The sequence below is a fragment of the Helianthus annuus genome, chromosome 15 (genome assembly GCF_002127325.2).
Source record: "Helianthus annuus cultivar XRQ/B chromosome 15, HanXRQr2.0-SUNRISE, whole genome shotgun sequence".
NCBI lineage: Eukaryota > Viridiplantae > Streptophyta > Magnoliopsida > Asterales > Asteraceae > Helianthus > Helianthus annuus.
This window is the reverse complement of record NC_035447.2, coordinates 41,342,942-41,363,831: the sequence shown is the minus strand read 5'-3', so window position 1 is coordinate 41,363,831 and position 20,890 is coordinate 41,342,942. Positions and strand designations below refer to the sequence as shown.

Sequence of the window (20,890 nt, the reverse complement as noted above, 5' to 3'; positions counted from 1 at the left end):
ATCAGCGTAGCGAGAAAAATGCAGAATATTGGGGAACTGCCAAACTGACTAGCAAAAAAAAAATCCAAATTTTGCCTATAATCACCAAGTTATTCTGGTCAGGATTTAATTTCAGAAATAACCGCTAAGTTTGGACGACATGGATCAAACCATAAGTAGTTATTTCCAAAGAAATGGCAGTTTTTGTAGTTGTGAATAATAGTATAATAATAAGTAACCACCTTTAATTAATGGTTCAAATCAATACTCAAAACGGTTAAAGGTGACATTTAGGTGGTTGAGTTATGGAGATAGTGGGTAACAAAAGATGGAGGTAACCACCGGATACAAAAACCGACCATAACCTCTTGGAACCGCCACAACAACGGTTATTTTAGTGAGTTTAAACGGCCCAAATTTCCTCTCAGCAAGATCTAACGGTGGATATGGATTTGGAAGGTGGTTAGACTTAATGGGTTTAATATATATATAATTATTTTAACACATAATTGGATTTCGTCCAATTTAGTCTGCTCTCATTTCGATTTTTGTTGTTTTGGCCCACTCTTAATTAATACGCGGCTTTAGAAGTGCATAAGGGGGTCACTTGATTGGTCGATCGATGAAACACCTTTTTCGGTTATTTTTTCTCTTAGCACCTAACTCCCACACCACTATTTGTACTCTTAAAATTTCTCTACCGGGCTTAAACCCTCAACTTATTCATAGAAAAGAGACACATTTTTTGCGCATCTTAGTACCGAAACAACTTTTTCTGCTAAAAGATTATGATCAAATGTATATTTGTTCGAGCTGACTAAAAGAGAAAGAGAAAACTAAAAATGATAAAATAAAATACACTGTAATTTTTTTATTGATGTAGAATAAGAAAATGCAATTTTCTTTTGTTGATAGTTGTATGTGACAGGCTCAAAGGTGAATCACCAAGAAAAAATAAACTTATCTTACAATAAATAAATTCTTACAAGACAATATGAAGAAACAAAACCTTTCTCAAAGTTTATATAAATACTTTTCGAACAAAGTGTGTCTTTATGCCAAATCAATTAATGTTGGTCCTGATCACACAATAAGACCATTAGCAATGGCTCGATTGGCATCAACACTAGTTGTTTCATACAGTGGCAACTCTTGCATACACCTATCCATCCAAATGGCAGCATCCAGTTCAAACAGATCCGAGCTCGCGTAGCTCGAAGCTTCATCATCATCATAATTAACATTATCTTTAATCGAATCAAACACGTATTCAACCTTCCTCTTGTAACTCTTCAATATATTCATACGATGGTTTTTCTCTGCAGTCGAATTCTTGGCAATTTTAACCGCCAGGGGACTTCCAAGCGGCTGAGAATACTCGTTGGCGATCACGTTCCCCCTGGATAAAACTTAACAGACCTATTATTCAACTCGGTAGTTACCATTCCCCTAGAAGAAGACGACGACATTTTGCTCAAACACGCGCATGATTTAGGTTTCCTTTTTGTATAATAAACTGCATCCTCCTCATGTTGACCTCCTCCTCCATTGTATTTGTACGGCTTGGTTTAAAAAAGCGCGAAGCGCTCCGAAGCGTTTTGGTTCCAAAAGCTTTAAGCGAAGCTTCAAGCGCGAAGCGAGAGCTTCACGTATACGAAGCGCTCAAAATTAAATATATATATATATATATATATATTGTACACATCAGTATGACCTATTCTACTTGTTAATCAATAACAAACACAAAAACATGATTAAAAAACACACACACATAAAAAACATAGTTAAAACATAAATTAAAGTCGAAACACACTTAGGGTAAAGAAACATGCCTCATTTAACCCTATTTAAAGACAGTTGGGTTTAAAAAATGGCCCAAATGTGACCTGATTGGGCTGAAGCGTCGCTTCAAACCATCATCGCTTCGCGCTTAAAGCACAGCGCTTCACGTAATGTAATGCTTCAGACCAAAAAAAGCGATGTTTCCAGCGCTTCAGCGCTTCACGCTTAAAGCTCGCTTTAAGCGCGTTTTTTTAAACACAGTTGTACGGAGATTGAATCTTTGTGTTTGTGGTACTGAAAAGCGAATGCAAAAACGTTGCTAAGCAATCCCTGCTTTCTGCAGGTAACCGTATATCTTCATAGCTCTGGATTTCATCTTAGCCTTGGCTTTCAGATTTTCGGATCCATCTGTGTTCATCTCTGGTGTGTTAGAGTTGTAGTTGCAGTTACATTCATCATAGTGGCTAATGTTTGTAGTACGGATCGGTCTAAGCCTCGCTAGAGGAGATCTGTATATTGTTTCAGCTTCATGTCTAGAAACAGAAGAGCCGTTGATGTAAAATAAATTACTTTCAAGACCTGTAGCTGATTTTCGTCCAACTGGAAAACTTTTGTAACCGCCATCATCAATCTTCATCCCTGGTAAGGAGGTTATATAACCCCTTCAATTAAACATAGATGAAATTTACATGTTGGTTAAAGCTCTGGAGCCATTTGTAGAACGGCCAGAGTCTCTTGAGAAAGCTTTTCAAGTCTTTCCATCTCTTTGAGGGCATCATGTACCATCTTTCCAGCCATATTGTGAGCATAAGAGGCAGCAGCCTCTTATTCCAATACTGTGTTTGCATTCCAAGGAGGCCTAACATTGTAAGTATTATTACGGTTATCATAGTGATTTGGCATAGCCTCTTCTTTGATCCTACCATTCTACACATCTGTCTCATGTAATTGTTACATATATGATAGGAATAATGGAATATAATAATCCCAACTTTCATCAGTTGGCCGACAACGGACCCAACTTCAAAAATAGCCACTGGTGGTCCCAACTTTTGACATTTTGTAAAACATTGGACCCTTGCTGGGAGAGGAGGAGAGGGTGGTCCCAACTTCAAACATTGCACCACTGGCGGTCACCACTAACATCCCTTGGACGGTGTTAGCTAGGGTCCAATGTTTTCCAAAATGTCAAAAGTTGGGACCGCCAGTGGCTATTTTTGAAGTTGGATTCGTTGTCGGCCAACTGGTGAAAGTTGGGATTATTAAATTCCATTATTCCAAAAAACTATATGATATAATCAGGTCCATGATCTAATTAATGGCTGACTTAGTTCTTATGTATATTGAAGAAAGTACATTTTAAAAATGAAAACATACCTAGAACATGTATGCCTAGGCGATGAGCTTTGGCTGTTTGACGCGTTACAACCTAAGTTACGCCACTTATCCTGAAAAACAAAATGATATGTAGATATATAAGTTGATGCTAAATCTAATCTATACATCATGAGACAATATATGGCTAAAACATAACCATTGTGGCGACCACAGGCCTTGCCAAATAAACAATTCAGAATTTCTCGCCCTTATTAAAGCTGAACCGAGAAACATCAATTTGTCAATCAAGATCATCAATGGAACTTATCGATTGAACTTTAAAGAACAAATTCGTGTGATTAGATTAATTCAGAGTATGATACCTGAACGAACGAATGAACTTCTTAGTCTTGAAGAATCGTATAATACCTGAACAAAAGAAGACAACAAAAGAATGGCTTCTCACCCATCTCGGTATTTCCAACTGAATCGTCTCTAAATCTTCAACATCGGTTCTGAATCATTGAGGGTTTCGATTTTTGATTAACTGCTATGTGATGGACTGACTATTCGCAAAGCCACATAAGTGAAAATCAAGATGAATTTGAAGAAACATTAGTGTTATGTGAAAGATGAACTTGGTTTTGAAAATTTCAGCGATAATGGTACATTAATAGGGGTGTAAAACATCTGCAACTTGAAAGGGATAGGAATTTAGGGACAAATCGGGTGGGATAGAACCACAAACACAAAATTTATAAACATCAGAAACCCTAACTAAAATCTAGATGCTTACCAGGTTGTGATTGAATGAAGGTTTGAGATAGCGATTGATGAAAGCTATGTTATTTGTCTGTGTATATATCAGATGTGTAGAAGGGTATATGAAGGCTACCTGCGAGGGAAAAAAGGAGACAGGATGGAGGTTACCAGACGTGGGCAGAAAAATGGGGAGCTGCTAGAAACTGTATAGAACTGTCTTGAACTGCCATAACAAGCAGTTATTTTTGTGAGTTTAAGTGGCTGAGATTTAACCTCAGCCAAATCCAATGGTGGAGATTGAGTTAAGAGTTGGTTAGACTTAATGGGTTCCATATATATATTGGTTAGACTTAATGGATTCCATATATATATATATATATATATATATATATATATATATATATATATATATATATATATATATATATATATATATATATATATATATAGGGCAAGGATAAATCGAAAACCCACTCCAGTTGACTAAACCCTGAAAACCCATTAATAACCATTGATTAGAATAGATGGATGGTTGTGATGTGTTTGGATATTATCTCTCTTACTTTTTGTTATATTAATCACTAAATAGTACATATAAGGGCAAAATGGGGATAGAGTGTTACAAATATGTTGGGAGAATGCAACTGCATCTCTGACATCCTTTGATATAACACATAACTCAAATTATATATTAAAAAAAAATAGTGTCTACTTTTTCATCTGACTTCCTTTGTTGAATTCATTTTCCAATATGTCATCATGAGAAATCCCTCCTTTCTCTCTCTTCCATTAATATCTTGAAACAAACAATCTCAAACTTTCTCTCTCTTCCAGTGATATCTTGAAACACACAAAAGTCTCTCTTATATTTCTTTCACATCCACATTTTATTTCTCTATCTTTCATTCATATATTAACCCTTAAAATTTTTTTATTATATATTACAAAACGTAAGACATATGTTACATATATAAATTTTAGTTATTAAATGTATGCAACCTTTAATTTAGATGATTTTATCTAGAACTTCAAAAATAAATGTTACGTACATCAAACAATTTGTTTTTTTAGAATTGTTAAATATGTAACTAGCAAAACATATATGAATATAGGATTTGTTACATTGCTAAAACCCACTTACGTTGTGTTACATAAAAACTTTTCTAAAAAAATAGGAAGTGTAATATACAAATATTTGAACATTTTTTAAAAAAGAAACACAAAAAAACACCGAGTAGTTTTTTTTAATGTTACAAATTTTAGGTTACATAATATATATGTCCAAAAAAATGTAACATACAAATTTTCAACATTTTTTTAAAAGAAAACTAGTAAGTGTTTTTTTTTCATTTTTTTCATAAATAGGAATGTAAATATAAATGTACACGAACCTATTTATGTTATGACTTATAGTTCTTGTCAAAATGTTACAACATGTATGTTACGATATTTTTTCATTTATGAATCTCATATTTGATCACCAATTGAGTCGTCGGGTACTTACAAAATTTAAATCATCTAGAAATATAACACTTAATTCAAAATTTAAAACCTAATGCATTTATTGTATATACATAATAAAAACTTGAACTATATATGTAAATAATTACAAGCAATAAAGTTATTTTTATCCAATGTTTGCAAAGAATCTTGATACGCATCTTCATAATCACTTACATCACTACACCAGCATTATCTATGTAACACAAAAAATGTAACAGTCATTTTTGTTTTGATTGCTACATTTTTTATGTAACACAAAAAATGTAACAGACATTTTTGCTTTGATTGTTACAAAAAATGTAACGGGCATTATTTATGTAACACAACAAAATTTATCTGGCATTATTTATATAACACAAAAAAATGTATCTGGCATTATTTTTTCAACAATCTAAAAAAGTGTAACAACATATCCAGAAACAAGAACTTAATAACATTCATCTTCTTAAACAAAAAAAAAATAAAAAAGTTGTAGATCTACAAAACACAAAAAAATGAAGATCTACAAAACACAAAAAAATGAAGATCTACGAAACATAAAAAATTGAAAATCTGGAGGACCTTTTAGATCTAGAGCACAAAAAAATTGCAGATATGAAAATTACAAAAAAAATTGGATATCTACAAAACACAAAAAATGAAGATCTACAAAAACACAAACATACTTATGGATCTGGAGGATCTTTTAGATCTGGAACATCACGTTCAACATCAAACATCTTTTGGATCATCTTCAATATCGAACCGTCATCTGAAACATCATCTTCAACATCGGATCTGTTGACCACCGCTGGATCTTGAAACCACCATCGGATCTTGAAACATCATCTTCAACATCCGCTAAGAAAACCAGTGGTTTTGGTGACGATTTGTGGTGGATCGATGGACATTTCATTCTCCAAGAAACCGGATCTTGAACTACACCGTCACCAGGTTGTTACGCTTGTAGATATAGAGTTTTTGGTGGTTGATTATGAATGAATTTGATAAGAAAAAGAATTTTGATGGTTGATTATGAATGATCTTGGTTATCCAGAGAGAGAGAAAGAGAAGTGTGTGATTTTGTGGTTATGATGAGAGAAGAATGAGATGTGGTAAAGTTAAATGTCTGCACAAAAAAAGCTTTTCATGTCTAGTGCAAAATTCCCAAATTACCCTTGATCTCATATTTTACATAAGTGGCGTGGATGCTTCTAGTCCACACAATTGGGTTTTCTAGGTTTAGTCAACTGGAGTGGGTTTTCTTCTTATAATTAGCCTATATATATATATATATATATATATATATATATATATATATATATATATATATATATATATAATTCCTACAAATCCTTAACGGACGAAAAAATGGGGAATACCACACCAAAATCTGGAAGATGACCATCGACCCTTCACATCCCAAGAGAACTTTTTTCATTTTCTTCCACTATGTTTAAATGCAAAATTTCACACACATTAACAAATAAGCATAACTACTTTTTAAATCACTATACGCCCTATTTGCGGTATGCGTATATAATGTATATATGTGTGGGTCATCGGGGGTAAAAGTGAAAGTGCACTAATTTTAACGTTATTTTACTAATTTCGTGTAAATAACGTTAAAAGCTGAGGACGGTTAATCAGGTATCATGTGGTGGCGTTGTTAGCTGAAAGACAAAATGGTACACGCACTGATCGGTCTTTGTCTCAATTGCTGAGTGTTATGCGCCTTATGTCCAAGGCTTGATGCAAAACTACTATCGAACCGGGGGTTTCACTGAAAGCAGCCTCTCTATTTCTATGGGGTAGAGGTAAGGCTGTCTACATCTAACCCTCCTCAGACCCTACCTTTGGTTTGCTATTGGTGGGATTTACTGAGTATGGTGATGACGACGACTTTTTAAATCACTATAATTCCATCATGTCAATTTAACGCACTTTGGTTCCGTGTTCACGAAAATTTAACATATTTTATAACATTAAGACAAACTTTAAAGTTATAAAAAAAACCCACTACCCGTAAAACATGGACTAGCTAGGTGTATCACATTCAAAACTACAAATATGAACATTTTTGAACATATTGGGCTTTGAGTTTATTTTTGATAAATATTATGGTTTGATTCGAGTAAAAGTAAACATTTTCGTTTGTTTTGCTAAGATCGGAATGTTTCGGTAAGTTTTATAATTTCTTTTCCAGGTTTTAAAACTATGCAGAAGATTGATTTAAAAAAAACATCACAAGATCACAAGAAAGTAGTTATCCTAATCTATACTATATAATAAAAGAAACCTGTTTTCGGACACTTGTCATTCTCTCATTTAATTGATTAAAATTATTAATAATAATAATAATAATAATATTTAATCTAATCTAATAAAAATAATAATAGTATTTAATCTAATCTAATAATGATAAGAATAACAACAAATTAAAACGTAATAACATTTTATCCTTTTGCTATTAAATAATAAATTAAACTGAAAAAATAATACTAGCTTTAAGATGTTGGATATACTTAAGTCAAATATTATACCTTGAAAATTAAATAAACAATGCTCGATTTTTTTAACTATCAATATGGATTGTCTAAGTTATCATATCCTTTAAATTTTATTCTGAAAACAATGTGTATACTTTTCACCATAATTAATCTTTACATATAAGATTCCTGCATATTTTTGTGTGTTCTTTTAGCTAAGAAACATCTAAATGATCATGTATTTATTTACTTATATGCGTATTAAATTAGATTAGATTATACAGGATAAGGGATTATATAGTTATTATACCAATAAGCTACAATATGTATATTATTAGATGATGTATAATATATCCACATAATAAATATAAATGGATCGTTTTATCATATAGTAGAATCAATATATATATTCTTTAGTATAACGGGTTATTTATTAATTTTATTTACTTATATGCGTATTAAATTAGATTAGATTATACAGGATAAGGGATTATACAGTTATTATACCAATAAGCTACAATATGTATATTATTAGATGATATATAATATATCCACATAATAAATATAAATGGATCATTTTGTCATACAGTAGAATCAATATATATTGTTTAGTAAAACGGGTTATTTATTAATATCAGATTATTAATATGCAATTATTTTCATTTTTCCTCTTATCTCTTATTTATTTAATTTTCTTTTCTAAACTATTTTTTTTTGTTTTTACTTATCAATAACTATTTAATATTTCATTGATTCGGCTACGTGTAACACTCAAGTTTCTAACCTATTAATAAATAAAAAAAACAAAGTAAAATGTTATAACTTATGTAGTACACAAGTTTCTAACCTAATAATAAATAAATAAACAAAGTAAAATATAATAAAAATTATATAGCACATCAAAGTTCATTTTCCAAAAACATATATTGACGACTATGTGTGTTAACCGATTACATTATATGTATTCAAGCCGTGTAATAAACGTGTTTATTAAATCTGTGCAACGCACGTGTTTTTAAAGATGTAACTTTTTTATTACTTAGTATATAAAATTAATATTTATTCAACCCATGTAATACACGGGGTTCTAACCTAGTCTTTATCTATATACAAGTCCCATCAAGGAATCCTAATGCACTTACTAAGACTTGCATAATGAAATTCTAACATAATAGGTACTTATACATACAAATATTACATATGCATGATCCTCAAAAGTGACCTAATTGTCCTTAAGGAGTGATTAAAAGTTTTGTCTTAAATGATTGCATTGATTCCAGGATCTCTTGCTTTCCTGTCTATGTGTAATTATCTATGAAAGTTCCCAAACCCAAAGTACACAAGGTTGGCGTATTCCAGCCACCCAAAATGAGGTCTCATGTTGGGCTGCTTTTCCAATCCCTCACTTAGCCCAAAATGTAGCCCAACAGACAGGCAACATCAATGTGCAAACATCGTTCACACTTCACAAAGAATTTAAGTCTAAAAGTGAAAGACGGACCACTATACTTTTAAGTTTTAACATACAATTTAATTAAACATCAGTAGTGGTCATTATTCGAATGATCAAATGTTATATCCGGTTGTTCATATGACAATCCACACTTTTTTCAAGATGTTATATCCCCGCTTCCTTCTAATCATACAATTAACTAGTATTGGAACACAAATAGTTATACATCCTATTAAAAGTCGAAAGGAGTTGACTAACATAGAAATACTTAATTGATAAAATATTACAAAGTGTCATGCAAGGAATCTGTAGATGGGGAACCGACACACCTTGATGGGGATGATATATAAGGTTTTGGAGGGATTTCCAATGATGCTACGTCTCCTTCTAACATTTCCAATACTTTAGTGATTGAAGGTCGGGTCAAGGGATTCGTTTGTATGCACCACAACCCCACAATTATCATTTTCCTTGCAGTCCTATTTTCTTCTTCACTCACAATCTCACTCAGTCCAAGTTGTTCATCATGCAATTCAACCTTCTTATATATCCAGTGAGGAAAGTATATCTCACTTGTATTATCAACTCTAACCTCAATATTTTTCCTCCCTCCGACCATTTCTAAAATCATCATTCCATAACTATATACATCTGATTTATGAGAAATCTCTCCAAAGTTCCTAGAAAATATTTCAGAAGCAATATAACCAGGCGTTCCTCTCATATGGGACACGGATATCTTGCTTTCTTTCTCACGGAACAACTTAGCCATGCCAAAGTCAGATATCTTAGGACAAAAATCATTATCCAATAGGATATTATGTGGCTTTATGTCAAAATGTAGTATCCGTGTGCTACAACCTCTATACAAATATTCTAGACCTCTAGCAATCCCAATTGCAATTTGGTGCAACTTTTCCCATCCAAGTTGGCTACTACTCGAAGAACTTTGATTGTATATGAACCTCTCTAGGGAACCATTGGGCATGAATTCGTAGATTAAAGCTCTTTGGCGACCCTCCAAACAAAATCCCATAAGGCTTACTATATTAACGTGGGAAGTTCTACCTACACTTGCAACTTCATTAATGAAATCTTCCCCATTACCCTTCACTTCATTTAAAACCTTCACTGCTACTTGGTTTTGGTTTCTTAGCACTCCTTTATACACAGTACCAAAACCACCTTTGCCTAGTTTGACCTTAAAGGACCTTGTTATCTTCCCAACTTGTGCATAAGAATACCTTTTTGGAGCTAGGAATTCATGATTCTTTAGAAACATTTCAACTTTGACATTGTACTTTGCATTTTTCCTCATTTTAATTTTCCTTCTCAAGCATAAGATTATGACGACTGATAATGTTACCAAGCCTACGCCAAGAACTGTAACTGTCAAAAGATGTATGTTCAAATATTAATAAGAGGGATATCTTGTTATAGTTACAAATGAGTTTAAAAATCTAAAATATAAAGCTGATTAATAAATCTAAGAATAAACTCAAAAGAACCGACTCATATAGAATAGAATATGTAAAACAAATTAATATACTATTTCTTCAATATGAACACTTTTTGTAATATAAGAAAATGATTAAAGTACAATGTTTATTCATCTATGTAGAAATGAAAAAATAAAATAAAATATGAACAAGCTCTGTTTGTTTATAGAAATTATACATTTGTATGTCATATATGTAGGTAAAAATTCAAAAGTGAAATAACATATGAACAAATTAATACAATGGGTTTTTATGAACATAATATGACATTTTAACTTCATTTTAAATTTTATTTTAAGTACTATAAATTATCAACTTATTTGTGTATAAGGTGTTGTATATCATGCTTAGGGAGTTTTTCAAAAAAAATTGATTTTTTAGTTTTAGTCCAAAAGTATTTGATGAATTATTTTTAATTCAAAACTATTTGAGTTTTTAGTTTTAACCGAAAATTTTTCAATCTTTTCAATTTAACCTTATAACTTTTTTACTCTCAACTTTGTTTCGCTATACTTTTCGTATTTCACAAATTTTTCGTTTTAAGATTCGTTCTAAATTTTGCAAGTTTACACAGTGCAACGTGTGTGTGGTTCAACATTTATACGTTCTGTTTTACGCTGTTCTAAGTTTTGCGAGTTAATACGATACAACGTGCGTGTGTAGTTCAACATTTTTGCGTTCTGTTTTACGCTTCGTTCTAAGTTTTGCGAGTTAATACGATACAACGTGCGTGTGTAGTTCAACATTTTTGCGTTCTGTTTTACGCTTCGTTCTAAGTTTTGCGAGTTAATACGATACAACGTGCGTGTGTGGTTCAACATTTTTACGTCGTCTATCTTTTCCCGTTTGACAAGTTCGTCATAACGTACTGGTCTTAGATCAACTTAGTTATTATTTTCTATGTTTTACGTTTTGTTTTAATTTCTTCGCCCCAAATTCAGTGTGGGTGGTCGCTCGCGGTGGTGTGACACTGATGTTATTTGGCACGGCTTTACGCCCCCTTCGCAACGCGGTGGATTCTTAATACTGTTTTCTTTTAGTTTGACAGTATTTTCTTGAACACTAATTTCTAATAAAAAAATAATAATTTTTATCATGAGAAGAATAACAATAAATAGCATTGTCAATGAGCTAGTGGTGGAGTGGTAAGGGAGAAACATATTGTTCGAAGTGACCTATGTTCAATTCCTATCCCCAGCATTTAATTTCTGCGACACGTGATGATGATGGGAGACTAGGCGAGTAGGCGGCGATCACTGGTTTGAATGTAAAAAGTAACAAATTGTAAAAACATTTAGGTTTATATATATATATATATATATATATAGGAAGGTTAATGTACATTACGGCTTAACGTACATCACGTACGACAGGTAATTACGCATGTTCATTTTAAAATCACGCACGTTATAACTCAAAAATCCAAAATCACGCATGTTGAAACACAATAATCACGCATATTGAAAACATTAATCACGCATGTTATAGAACAAACCACGCACGTTGTCGTACGTGAAGTATGTTAAGCCGTAATGTACGATATACTTTTATATATATATATATATATATATATATATATAGGGGACCGCTAAAACGAAAATCACCTCCAGTTGTAAGAACCATGAGAACTACACTGTACGGGGCGAGTTAGACCAATTTTTTTTTCATAAACGTAGATGCGTGTATAATACACGCATCTACGTTTATGAAAAAAAATTTTGGTCCAACTCGCCCCGGATCAAAAAGTTCTCATGGTTCTTACAACTGGAGGTGGTTTTCATTTTAGCGTTCCCCTATATATATGTATATATATATATATATATATATTTCTTGCACCCCTTGAATCCTTGATACAATATTAGGGTATCTGTACCGGTTAAGAGAGGATAGAGGATCCATGAAAATGAAGGTGAGGTAGAGGTAAGTGAGTGAGGGAATCCTTGCCTAAGGGCAAGATCCGTCTGTTGTGTGAGGTAGGGGTGTGCAAAACCAGATATCCGAAAATTCGGATATTCGAAATTTTCGGATATCTGATTTCACTATCCGAATACGTATCCGAATTTTCGGATATCCGAAATTTTGGATATCCGAATATCTATTAGTTATTTAATTTTTATTTTTTATTATTTTTTTAATATTCCGAAACGGATATTCCGGATAGTTTTGGATATCTGAATATAGATTTTCGGATATTTTTCGGATAGTTTCGGATATTTTTCAGATATTTCGGATCGTTTTGGATATTTCGGATATTCGGATATCCGAAAAAAATAAAAATTAAATTTTTGGAATTTCGGATATCCAAAAATCTTCAAAATCACTATCTGAATCCGAATCTGAAAATTCGGATATCGGATAGTTCAGATCGGATTTTCGGATATAGATATTTTTGAACATCCCTAGTGTGAGGGAATAGAGAAAGAAATGAAGAGAGAAGAAGTGGGGAGAGAGAAAGAATGGGTGAATATTGATGTAAAGGGGGAATGATGCCTCTCTCCATTCTCTACCAATGGGAAGAGCCTTATGTGCTATAAAAGCATCGTCCTTGAATAAAAGGGGCCTGTTATACCATCGGGTATGGTAATGTGGACCACTTTGAATGTTTAATTGGTTAACACACGAGGCTATGTGTCATGGTTGATATGCGGAGCACCAAAGGAGTGACTCATTGGCACTAGTGGCGCATCACGCTACCACGGATATGGATGGGATGTGAGGGCATGGGGGCACTTGTATGAGGGTAATGGCATGCGCGGGGGCGTAAAGGTTACCGTTGGTTTGAGGGATGGTATGCCGACCATTGAAGCATTCAATAAAGCAAATTAAATTTAAAGATCTATATAAATGAACTATTTTCAATAAAAAAAACATCCAACTTTCTTTTGAACATTAAGAATTCTACAATTTTCCTTAAACCCTCACCACAGTAAGTCCATATAGCAATGTTTATCATCCCACCTTTGAAAAAAAAAATCCATTTGAACATTACAATGATGGCTGGTGACACACTGACACATACCTATTATGAACCAGCCACCACCCACACACGAATGGGTTCCTGACACCCAACTTATACCCGATATATTTGCCTGAACACAACAACTACATGAAATCTTTACCCAAAGACAACTCACACACAAAAAAATATCACAAAAAACAAGCTGCCACATTATCTGCCTCCAAAGGGGCCTCATTGTTTATAATACTTCATGTGATGAACATTACGCGGATAGGAACATTTCATTTTTTAAAGAGCAATTTGAGAGGTTTTGAGAAAATCAAGTAAGTGGGCCAACGTGTCGTTGATGGGTCGATCATCAAAACAGACCAAAACATCATGTCCAATGAATAAATGGCTCAAGGATGCTCGGATGCTCGTAGACAAATCAATTTCAAAGACCCCTATGATAAGTTTGAAACCAATCAAAAGCCGATTCACCCACTCGGGTGAAATAACAAAGGGAAATTGACAACAACCTCAATGGATACCATATAAAGAAAGTGTGGAACGTTTAACGAGGAAGATTGCATACTTCGTCAACTTGAAGAAACATAGGCAATGGAATTCGTGTATAAAACTGCTTTTTACTAACATTGATATCGTAGAATTCTATCCGAAAGAAGAAATTCTTTGACAATATGACATGTAATAATTCAAAGAATTTTTTTATTTTTCTTTTTATGTGTCGTCTTTTTAAATATTAAATGAATTTTAGTTTTCTTTTGTCAAAGTTGTAATTTCTTAGTATTTAATTATAAAATATAATATGAAATAAATATAATAACACTTAAAGATAATAGTTAAGTAACTATTTAAAATTGGCTCATATTTCACATTACAACATAATACCAGTTAAAGGTAATAATTAAGTAATTATTTTAGCTCATATTTCACTTGACAGTAAATGTGAAAGTCAACAGTGTTTACGTACGTGACGGTATTTTTCTTTTCACATATCATCTCACCAAAACAGAGTCTAATAGTGTATGCTTTAGCGACCAATATTGAGAGGTGATATGTGCAGTGACATACCCGTTTTACCATTGAAATAAACTATAATTGGAATTATAATTTTAGTATGGTTTCACCTTTAAGTTTTTGAATTTTGAATTTTACACAGGGAAATAGATGCGACAAGAAATATAGATACTGATAATCATGTTTACATATTAACCCTTTCTAAATAAAATAAATTTAGTACTACCATACTCAAATTATAGAAAATAATATACTCCTTTTTAGGGGACTAGGGGTGGTTCACTAGTGATAGAATTTATCACTCACAAGCATCAATCAAGTTTCGCCATGTCATTGACCATTTTTCAATCACTCACAACCATTTTTAGTGGGGGTGGTCATCACTCACCACCACACCCAACAATTTCCCCCCAACCAACAAATACCCTCACAAAAATAAACCATAACGCGTGATGGAGATAACGAAAATCGGTTTCCGTTAATGTATAACGCGTTGAAGTGTGTAGCGGCGGTCGAGTTCAACGCGTTGAAGTTTGTCACGTTATACTATCACGGAAGAAAAGGAGACCGCCCCGGGTCCCCTTACAATGTAATTTTTAAGTATTGATGCGTGAAAAAAGTTATGAACGTTTAAAATCCATGGGGGTTGTTAGTCTAAAAATCAACAAAATGATTTAATAGATGGTATCATATGTCTTAAAAGTTATATTGCATAGACTCTTAAAATTAGGTAAAATTACCTTTTTCCCTCTTTATATGTATTATAATATAATATTGTGTGTGGCACACAATTTGAATTCGATGAAGAGTATCTTTTTAAGTATAAATTTCACCCTTTATACTAATATATATCATTAGCCCATTTGGTTTTCTCTAATAACTTATGTTCGTTAATTCAAAAGATAAATTAGATACGTAGTTGTGTTTTTTAACTTTCCTGTATATTAGTTGTTGAAAAAGAAGTTGTATTCAAACCTTTTGGTACCGTAAACTATAGAGAGTGTCAATTCCACACCGGTACCGTGACGAATTGAACCGATACTGACGAAATAACATCAGCACCGTTATTGGTATTATTGGAACATCGGTACCGTTATTAATATTACTGGAACCGGTATACGGTATACGTATCTATGTTTTCGATCGATTACAAAAGATAATGTTTTTAGATTACGAATATAGACATGTCCATTTTCATCAATGTTTAGATATAAGTTTTATTAGTAATCAAGCAGCGCATAGACATAAGCTACTGTTTACTCCTATAATATACACTTTTAATTGAGATTTGATTCGTAAATTATTTTAAAAAAGACAAACTACTTTTTATCACTTTTTCTACAAAAAGAAATCACATGTTTTTTCTTCGAAAGTGTAACATAACTACTAAATTTTTCCACACCTTGCGGCAAGTCCAAATTAACTAAGTAACTTGGATTTGTATCGTCAAGACTCGAATCGTTTCTAAATAAAAGTCACGTCAAAATATAAATAAACCGAAGATGTACATATAAAAATAAGCACGAAAGCGTATCATATTTTACCCGACTTATTTCCGAAAGAACTTTATGTCGAATACCAACTTGAACTTATACGTATACATACATAAAAATAAGTACAAAATTATGTTTTTTAAGTTAAAAATGGTACTGCGTGTTGCGGTGGCGCCGAAACGTAAAGTAAGTCGAATTTATACAATAAAATGAAAACATATTATATTTGACCGGACTTGTTGTAAAACAAAATTTATGCCAAAACATAGCATAACTGAGAACGTACGAAAACAAAAAAACAAAAAAAAATCATATTATATCTGAGCCTACCCATTTTCAAAGAAACGTAATGAACTTGAATTTATACCGACACATACATAAAAATAAGCATATAAATATGATTACAAAGTTTTTAGAAAATTAAAAGGTTGTAAATACCAATACTAAATATTAATAGATAAATAAAAAAAATACTAAAAAAATTAACCTTGGCCCAGTTAAAGATATGTCACTTCAAATTGTAAGTATATAGAACTAGTGTAGTAGTGTGTAACTCCTGTATTGCGGGTGCGTGGGTCGTAAAACTGTGTCAAGTAGTAAGCAAACGATGATCAAAACCGTGAAAAATATTAAAACAAAAACGCGATTTTTATGGTCATGTGATATAAAGACAAACACAAACTTATACCACAACATGATGTAAATGTAAAAAACTCAAATTTATTTCAAAAAAGCTTTAACTTTGATCACAAAAAAAGACAAAACTTGAATAACCAAAAATATAACATATAAATCCAAAGGGTTGAAAATAAATAAAAAATACTTTGGCTACAATATAAAAACAACTAAAGGAAAAAAAATTCACTGTTTCTAAGATACTACTTGAATTGTATATGTATAGTAATTTATGAGTTGTACAATATTAATATTATTAATAATAAGGTTTTGGTTTTATTTGAATATTTCATTGGATTTTATGTGACACCCCGCGAAAACGTTTAAAACACACTAGCTTGTCAGTGGCTGCGCGCTAAATTTCAGCACAAAATTTCTTTGAACTTGGGGATAATGTGATACTTCGGATTTTCCTGCACATTTCGTTTTATGTAGGTATTATATGAAGTTAATTGAATGAATGTAATAACCAGAATTAATAACTGTTGGATTTGAGTATGTGTATTATGTGATTATTATATTAGTAATGGTTATTATTATTATTATTATTATTATTATTATTATTATTATTATTATTATTATTATTATTATTATTATTATTATTATTATTATTATAAGTACACGGGTCGCACAATAGAACCAAAGGGAGGGTGTAGCAGCACATTTCGGTGATTCGCACACCCCTCCAAGCTTCTTCAGTCAATCGCACACTTCCCTTGTTATTCTGCCCAAAAAACCCACAGGCCCATAGAGGCCGCACAAGGGAGTATATAAGGGCACCAAATTCCAAAACCCTAACATCATTCTCCAATCATTTGTGGCTGCAACAATCAGAATTATTCCCCACCTTTTCACCAACAATCTTCCTCGTTCAGAAACCCTTAAAACACTCTCTTTCCTCTCCTTGGAAGTTGACGGTGGCTCCACTCCTCAAGACAATCCACAACAACTTTCTCCATCCTTCTAGAAGTTCATCTCTTCTTCTAAATCTCGCACAACCAGCTCCATCTTCATTTCCGGGTTAGTAATTGTTTGAGTGTTATGACTGATATAATGGTTTGATAACCTGCTTGTTTGATGTGATTAGAACAAAATACTAAATGTATTTGATGTTAGTATGTTGATAGATAGGTATAAAATTTGTAGATCCGAATAAGTGATTGATGTTAATACGAATGGTAATGATAGGTGATTCATGATTAGAAACAAGAACCTACAATACCTTGGCTAAATAGAAATGCACCAAACAGAGTCTGTAGGATTAAAAGATGTTTTGATGTTTGTTAATAAAAAATGGGAACTTGTTCTTGAGGATGATGATGATGATTGTTTAGGGGCTTTCATGTGTAAATGATTCTGTGAAATAAAATGATTGTCAAATAAGTAGATTTTTCAATTTATGGATAGATAATGTTGTTTTAATGTTGGATGGAATGGTTGACAAAACATGAATTCAGAAATCCTAAAAGTCGGTGTTTTGATTGATTGAATCTTATAAAACATGAGTGGTTAATGTTGGTGTCAAGGCGCCGCATATTAGTAAAAAGCACAACTCACACTGCACGAGGTACAAGCCCTCTCAACGGGGCCGCATACTGGTTGTGCCACGTATGTCGCACACCCCTATAGCGTACAACCTCAAACTGTTCCTCATACAATTACGGCATGCACACGCACACACCTCGGAGACCGCACAGACTAGTGTACATGCACATGATGCATGACATCCAACCTGTTAATGCATGGTCGCACACCCGGAGTGACCGCACACCTTTATTAGTACAAGGGCTGATGCACACCGTACACCTGACCTATGCAAAGCCGCACACTACTGTATGGTACAAACACTGGATGCACATAGTACCACTATTATAAGCATGACCGCACACCAGCAGATAGGCCACACACCTGCTGGTGGGCCGCATACTCCCTTTGGGGCTGCTAATTATTTGGGTCGTTAAGTTATTGGGTCGCACACTCCGAATGGGCTAACCTTATAGCTGGACCACACACTAATGAGTAATGTTGTTGGGCTGTATGTATACTGTCATCTATTGGGCTTGTTATATGAATCCGTATGTGGCCGTATGATTGTTATTGTGATATGTGATGATTATGTGATACTTGATACGTGTGATAAAACGTGATACGAATATGATTAAACTCGTTAACCATAATAGGATGTGGTTGACCAACCTTAAGACAAGTAAACTATCTGCCGAGCAAACCAAGATGAGTTCACACAAACTAAAAGCATGCGTCCCGGGGGGGGGGGGTGAACAGTTGAATTACTATCCTTGGGAGGGATACTTTAAACTACTATTCCCGGGGGGAATACATATGAATACTGTTTATAAAGGATGTCTTGGCAAACTAAACAAAACTCTATCATTAAGTCCTCACTTACTATACCGATTAACCGTCTGGGGCGAACGGGATATTAGTTGATAGCGCTATTATTCCCAGCGAACGGGATATTAGTTGATAGCGCTATTATTCCCGGGGGAATACAGATGAATACTGTTTATAAATCATGTCTTAGTTTAAAGTATCCTTGGGAAGGATACTTTAAACTACTATTCCCGAGGGAATACAGATGCATACTGTTTATAAATCATGTCTTAGCAAACTAAACAAAACTCTATCATTAAGTCCTCACTTACTATACTGATTAACCGCCGGGGGCGAACGGGATATTAGTTGATTGCGCTATTAGGTTTGACAAAACTCACACCCTGACCGGGGGATCAGACTTGAACTATTATGCTTTACTACTTGGTCAATGATGATAGACATTGACTTGGGGCACAACAAGTTGACAGTCACTAGTATTCGGTATCTTGCAGCTTAGTAAGCTTACAGATGGGGTAGCTTCCGATAACATGATTATAGATACACAATCGATCAACTTATGTTTTTGGAAATAAAACTGGTAAACTCGTGAACTCGCCAACTTTATGTTGACACCCTACTGCATGCTTTGTAGGTACTCAGTGATGGTTCAGGAGCTTGCAGCTGGGGAGTGTAGTGGTCGCATGAACCCGTGTTGGGTTTCTATTAACAATTATGAACTTTAAACTATTGTTTTGAACTATTACACTTATTCTTCCGCTGTTAACTTTAGTTACTGCTTTTGAACTATAAACAATGGAATTTAGTCACTAATCGTATTGGTTGTGATGAAAACTGTTTATTTATCTTATTGTACTGTTCAATATGATTGGTGGCTTGATCCTGGTTAGTCGCATGCCTCGCGGTAGTACTCCGCGTGTGGAAGTTGAGGGTGTGACATTTTATGAAAAATACGATTCATGCGCCAAAGGCTTTTGAAAAGTTTACAATATATATGGAAACTTATCAAATGATTTTAAGGAAATATTCAATTCCTTAGTTTAGCCCCAAAAGCGAAATCAAAATATGTGGAAACATGACAACTTTGCAAAGTGAAGAAAAACACAACTAAGTAACTTCAAGTGCATTATTATGTAATATGTTATGGACAAAGGGATTTGCCCATACACAATTACACATGTCATGCTTATAGAAGTGTCTCCTACATACATTGTAACCAAAATAATGATTTTATGAATTTCCTTTACACGCGGACCAATTATATTAAAAGTTCTAGGCAGATAATATGACGGCTATTGAAAAGGTTTATTGCAAATCTAACATTTGGTAATAATTGAACCTTATTATAAAATCCATACACTTTTGATAAACTAGTAAAAACACACACAAAAAGTTATCTTAATGCTTATTATATAAGTCGTCAACTAAGAATCTTAATTTACTTAAGATGTTATACAACAAGTATCTTTTATGAATTAATGCCCAAACCAATCTAATGAAACATTGACATAAAAATATTAATTATGTATTAGTCATTCCATCTTTAAAAACTTGCTAGCTTGTCTTGATACTATTCAAAAGTAATTTACATGTAACAAGTTCTCCTAGTTTGTGACTTGCATACATGA

The 20,890-nt window shown here is 33.2% G+C and overlaps 1 protein-coding gene and 1 long non-coding RNA gene across 2 annotated transcripts; one reads left to right on the top strand and one right to left on the bottom strand.

Moving 5' to 3' along the window:
• Nucleotides 1–9,547: 9,547 nt before the first annotated feature.
• Nucleotides 9,548–10,582, bottom strand: LOC110913632 (PR5-like receptor kinase). Its single transcript, XM_022158454.2, has one exon. The coding sequence runs from the start codon at nucleotides 10,580–10,582 to the stop codon at nucleotides 9,548–9,550; it is 1,035 nt and encodes a 344-aa protein (XP_022014146.2).
• A 7,074-nt stretch (nucleotides 10,583–17,656) lies between these two features.
• Nucleotides 17,657–20,075, top strand: LOC110909619. Its single transcript, XR_002575490.1, has 2 exons — nucleotides 17,657–17,930; nucleotides 19,897–20,075. It is a non-coding gene; the product is annotated as an uncharacterized LOC110909619 (long non-coding RNA).
• The last annotated feature ends 815 nt before the right edge of the window (nucleotides 20,076–20,890 follow it).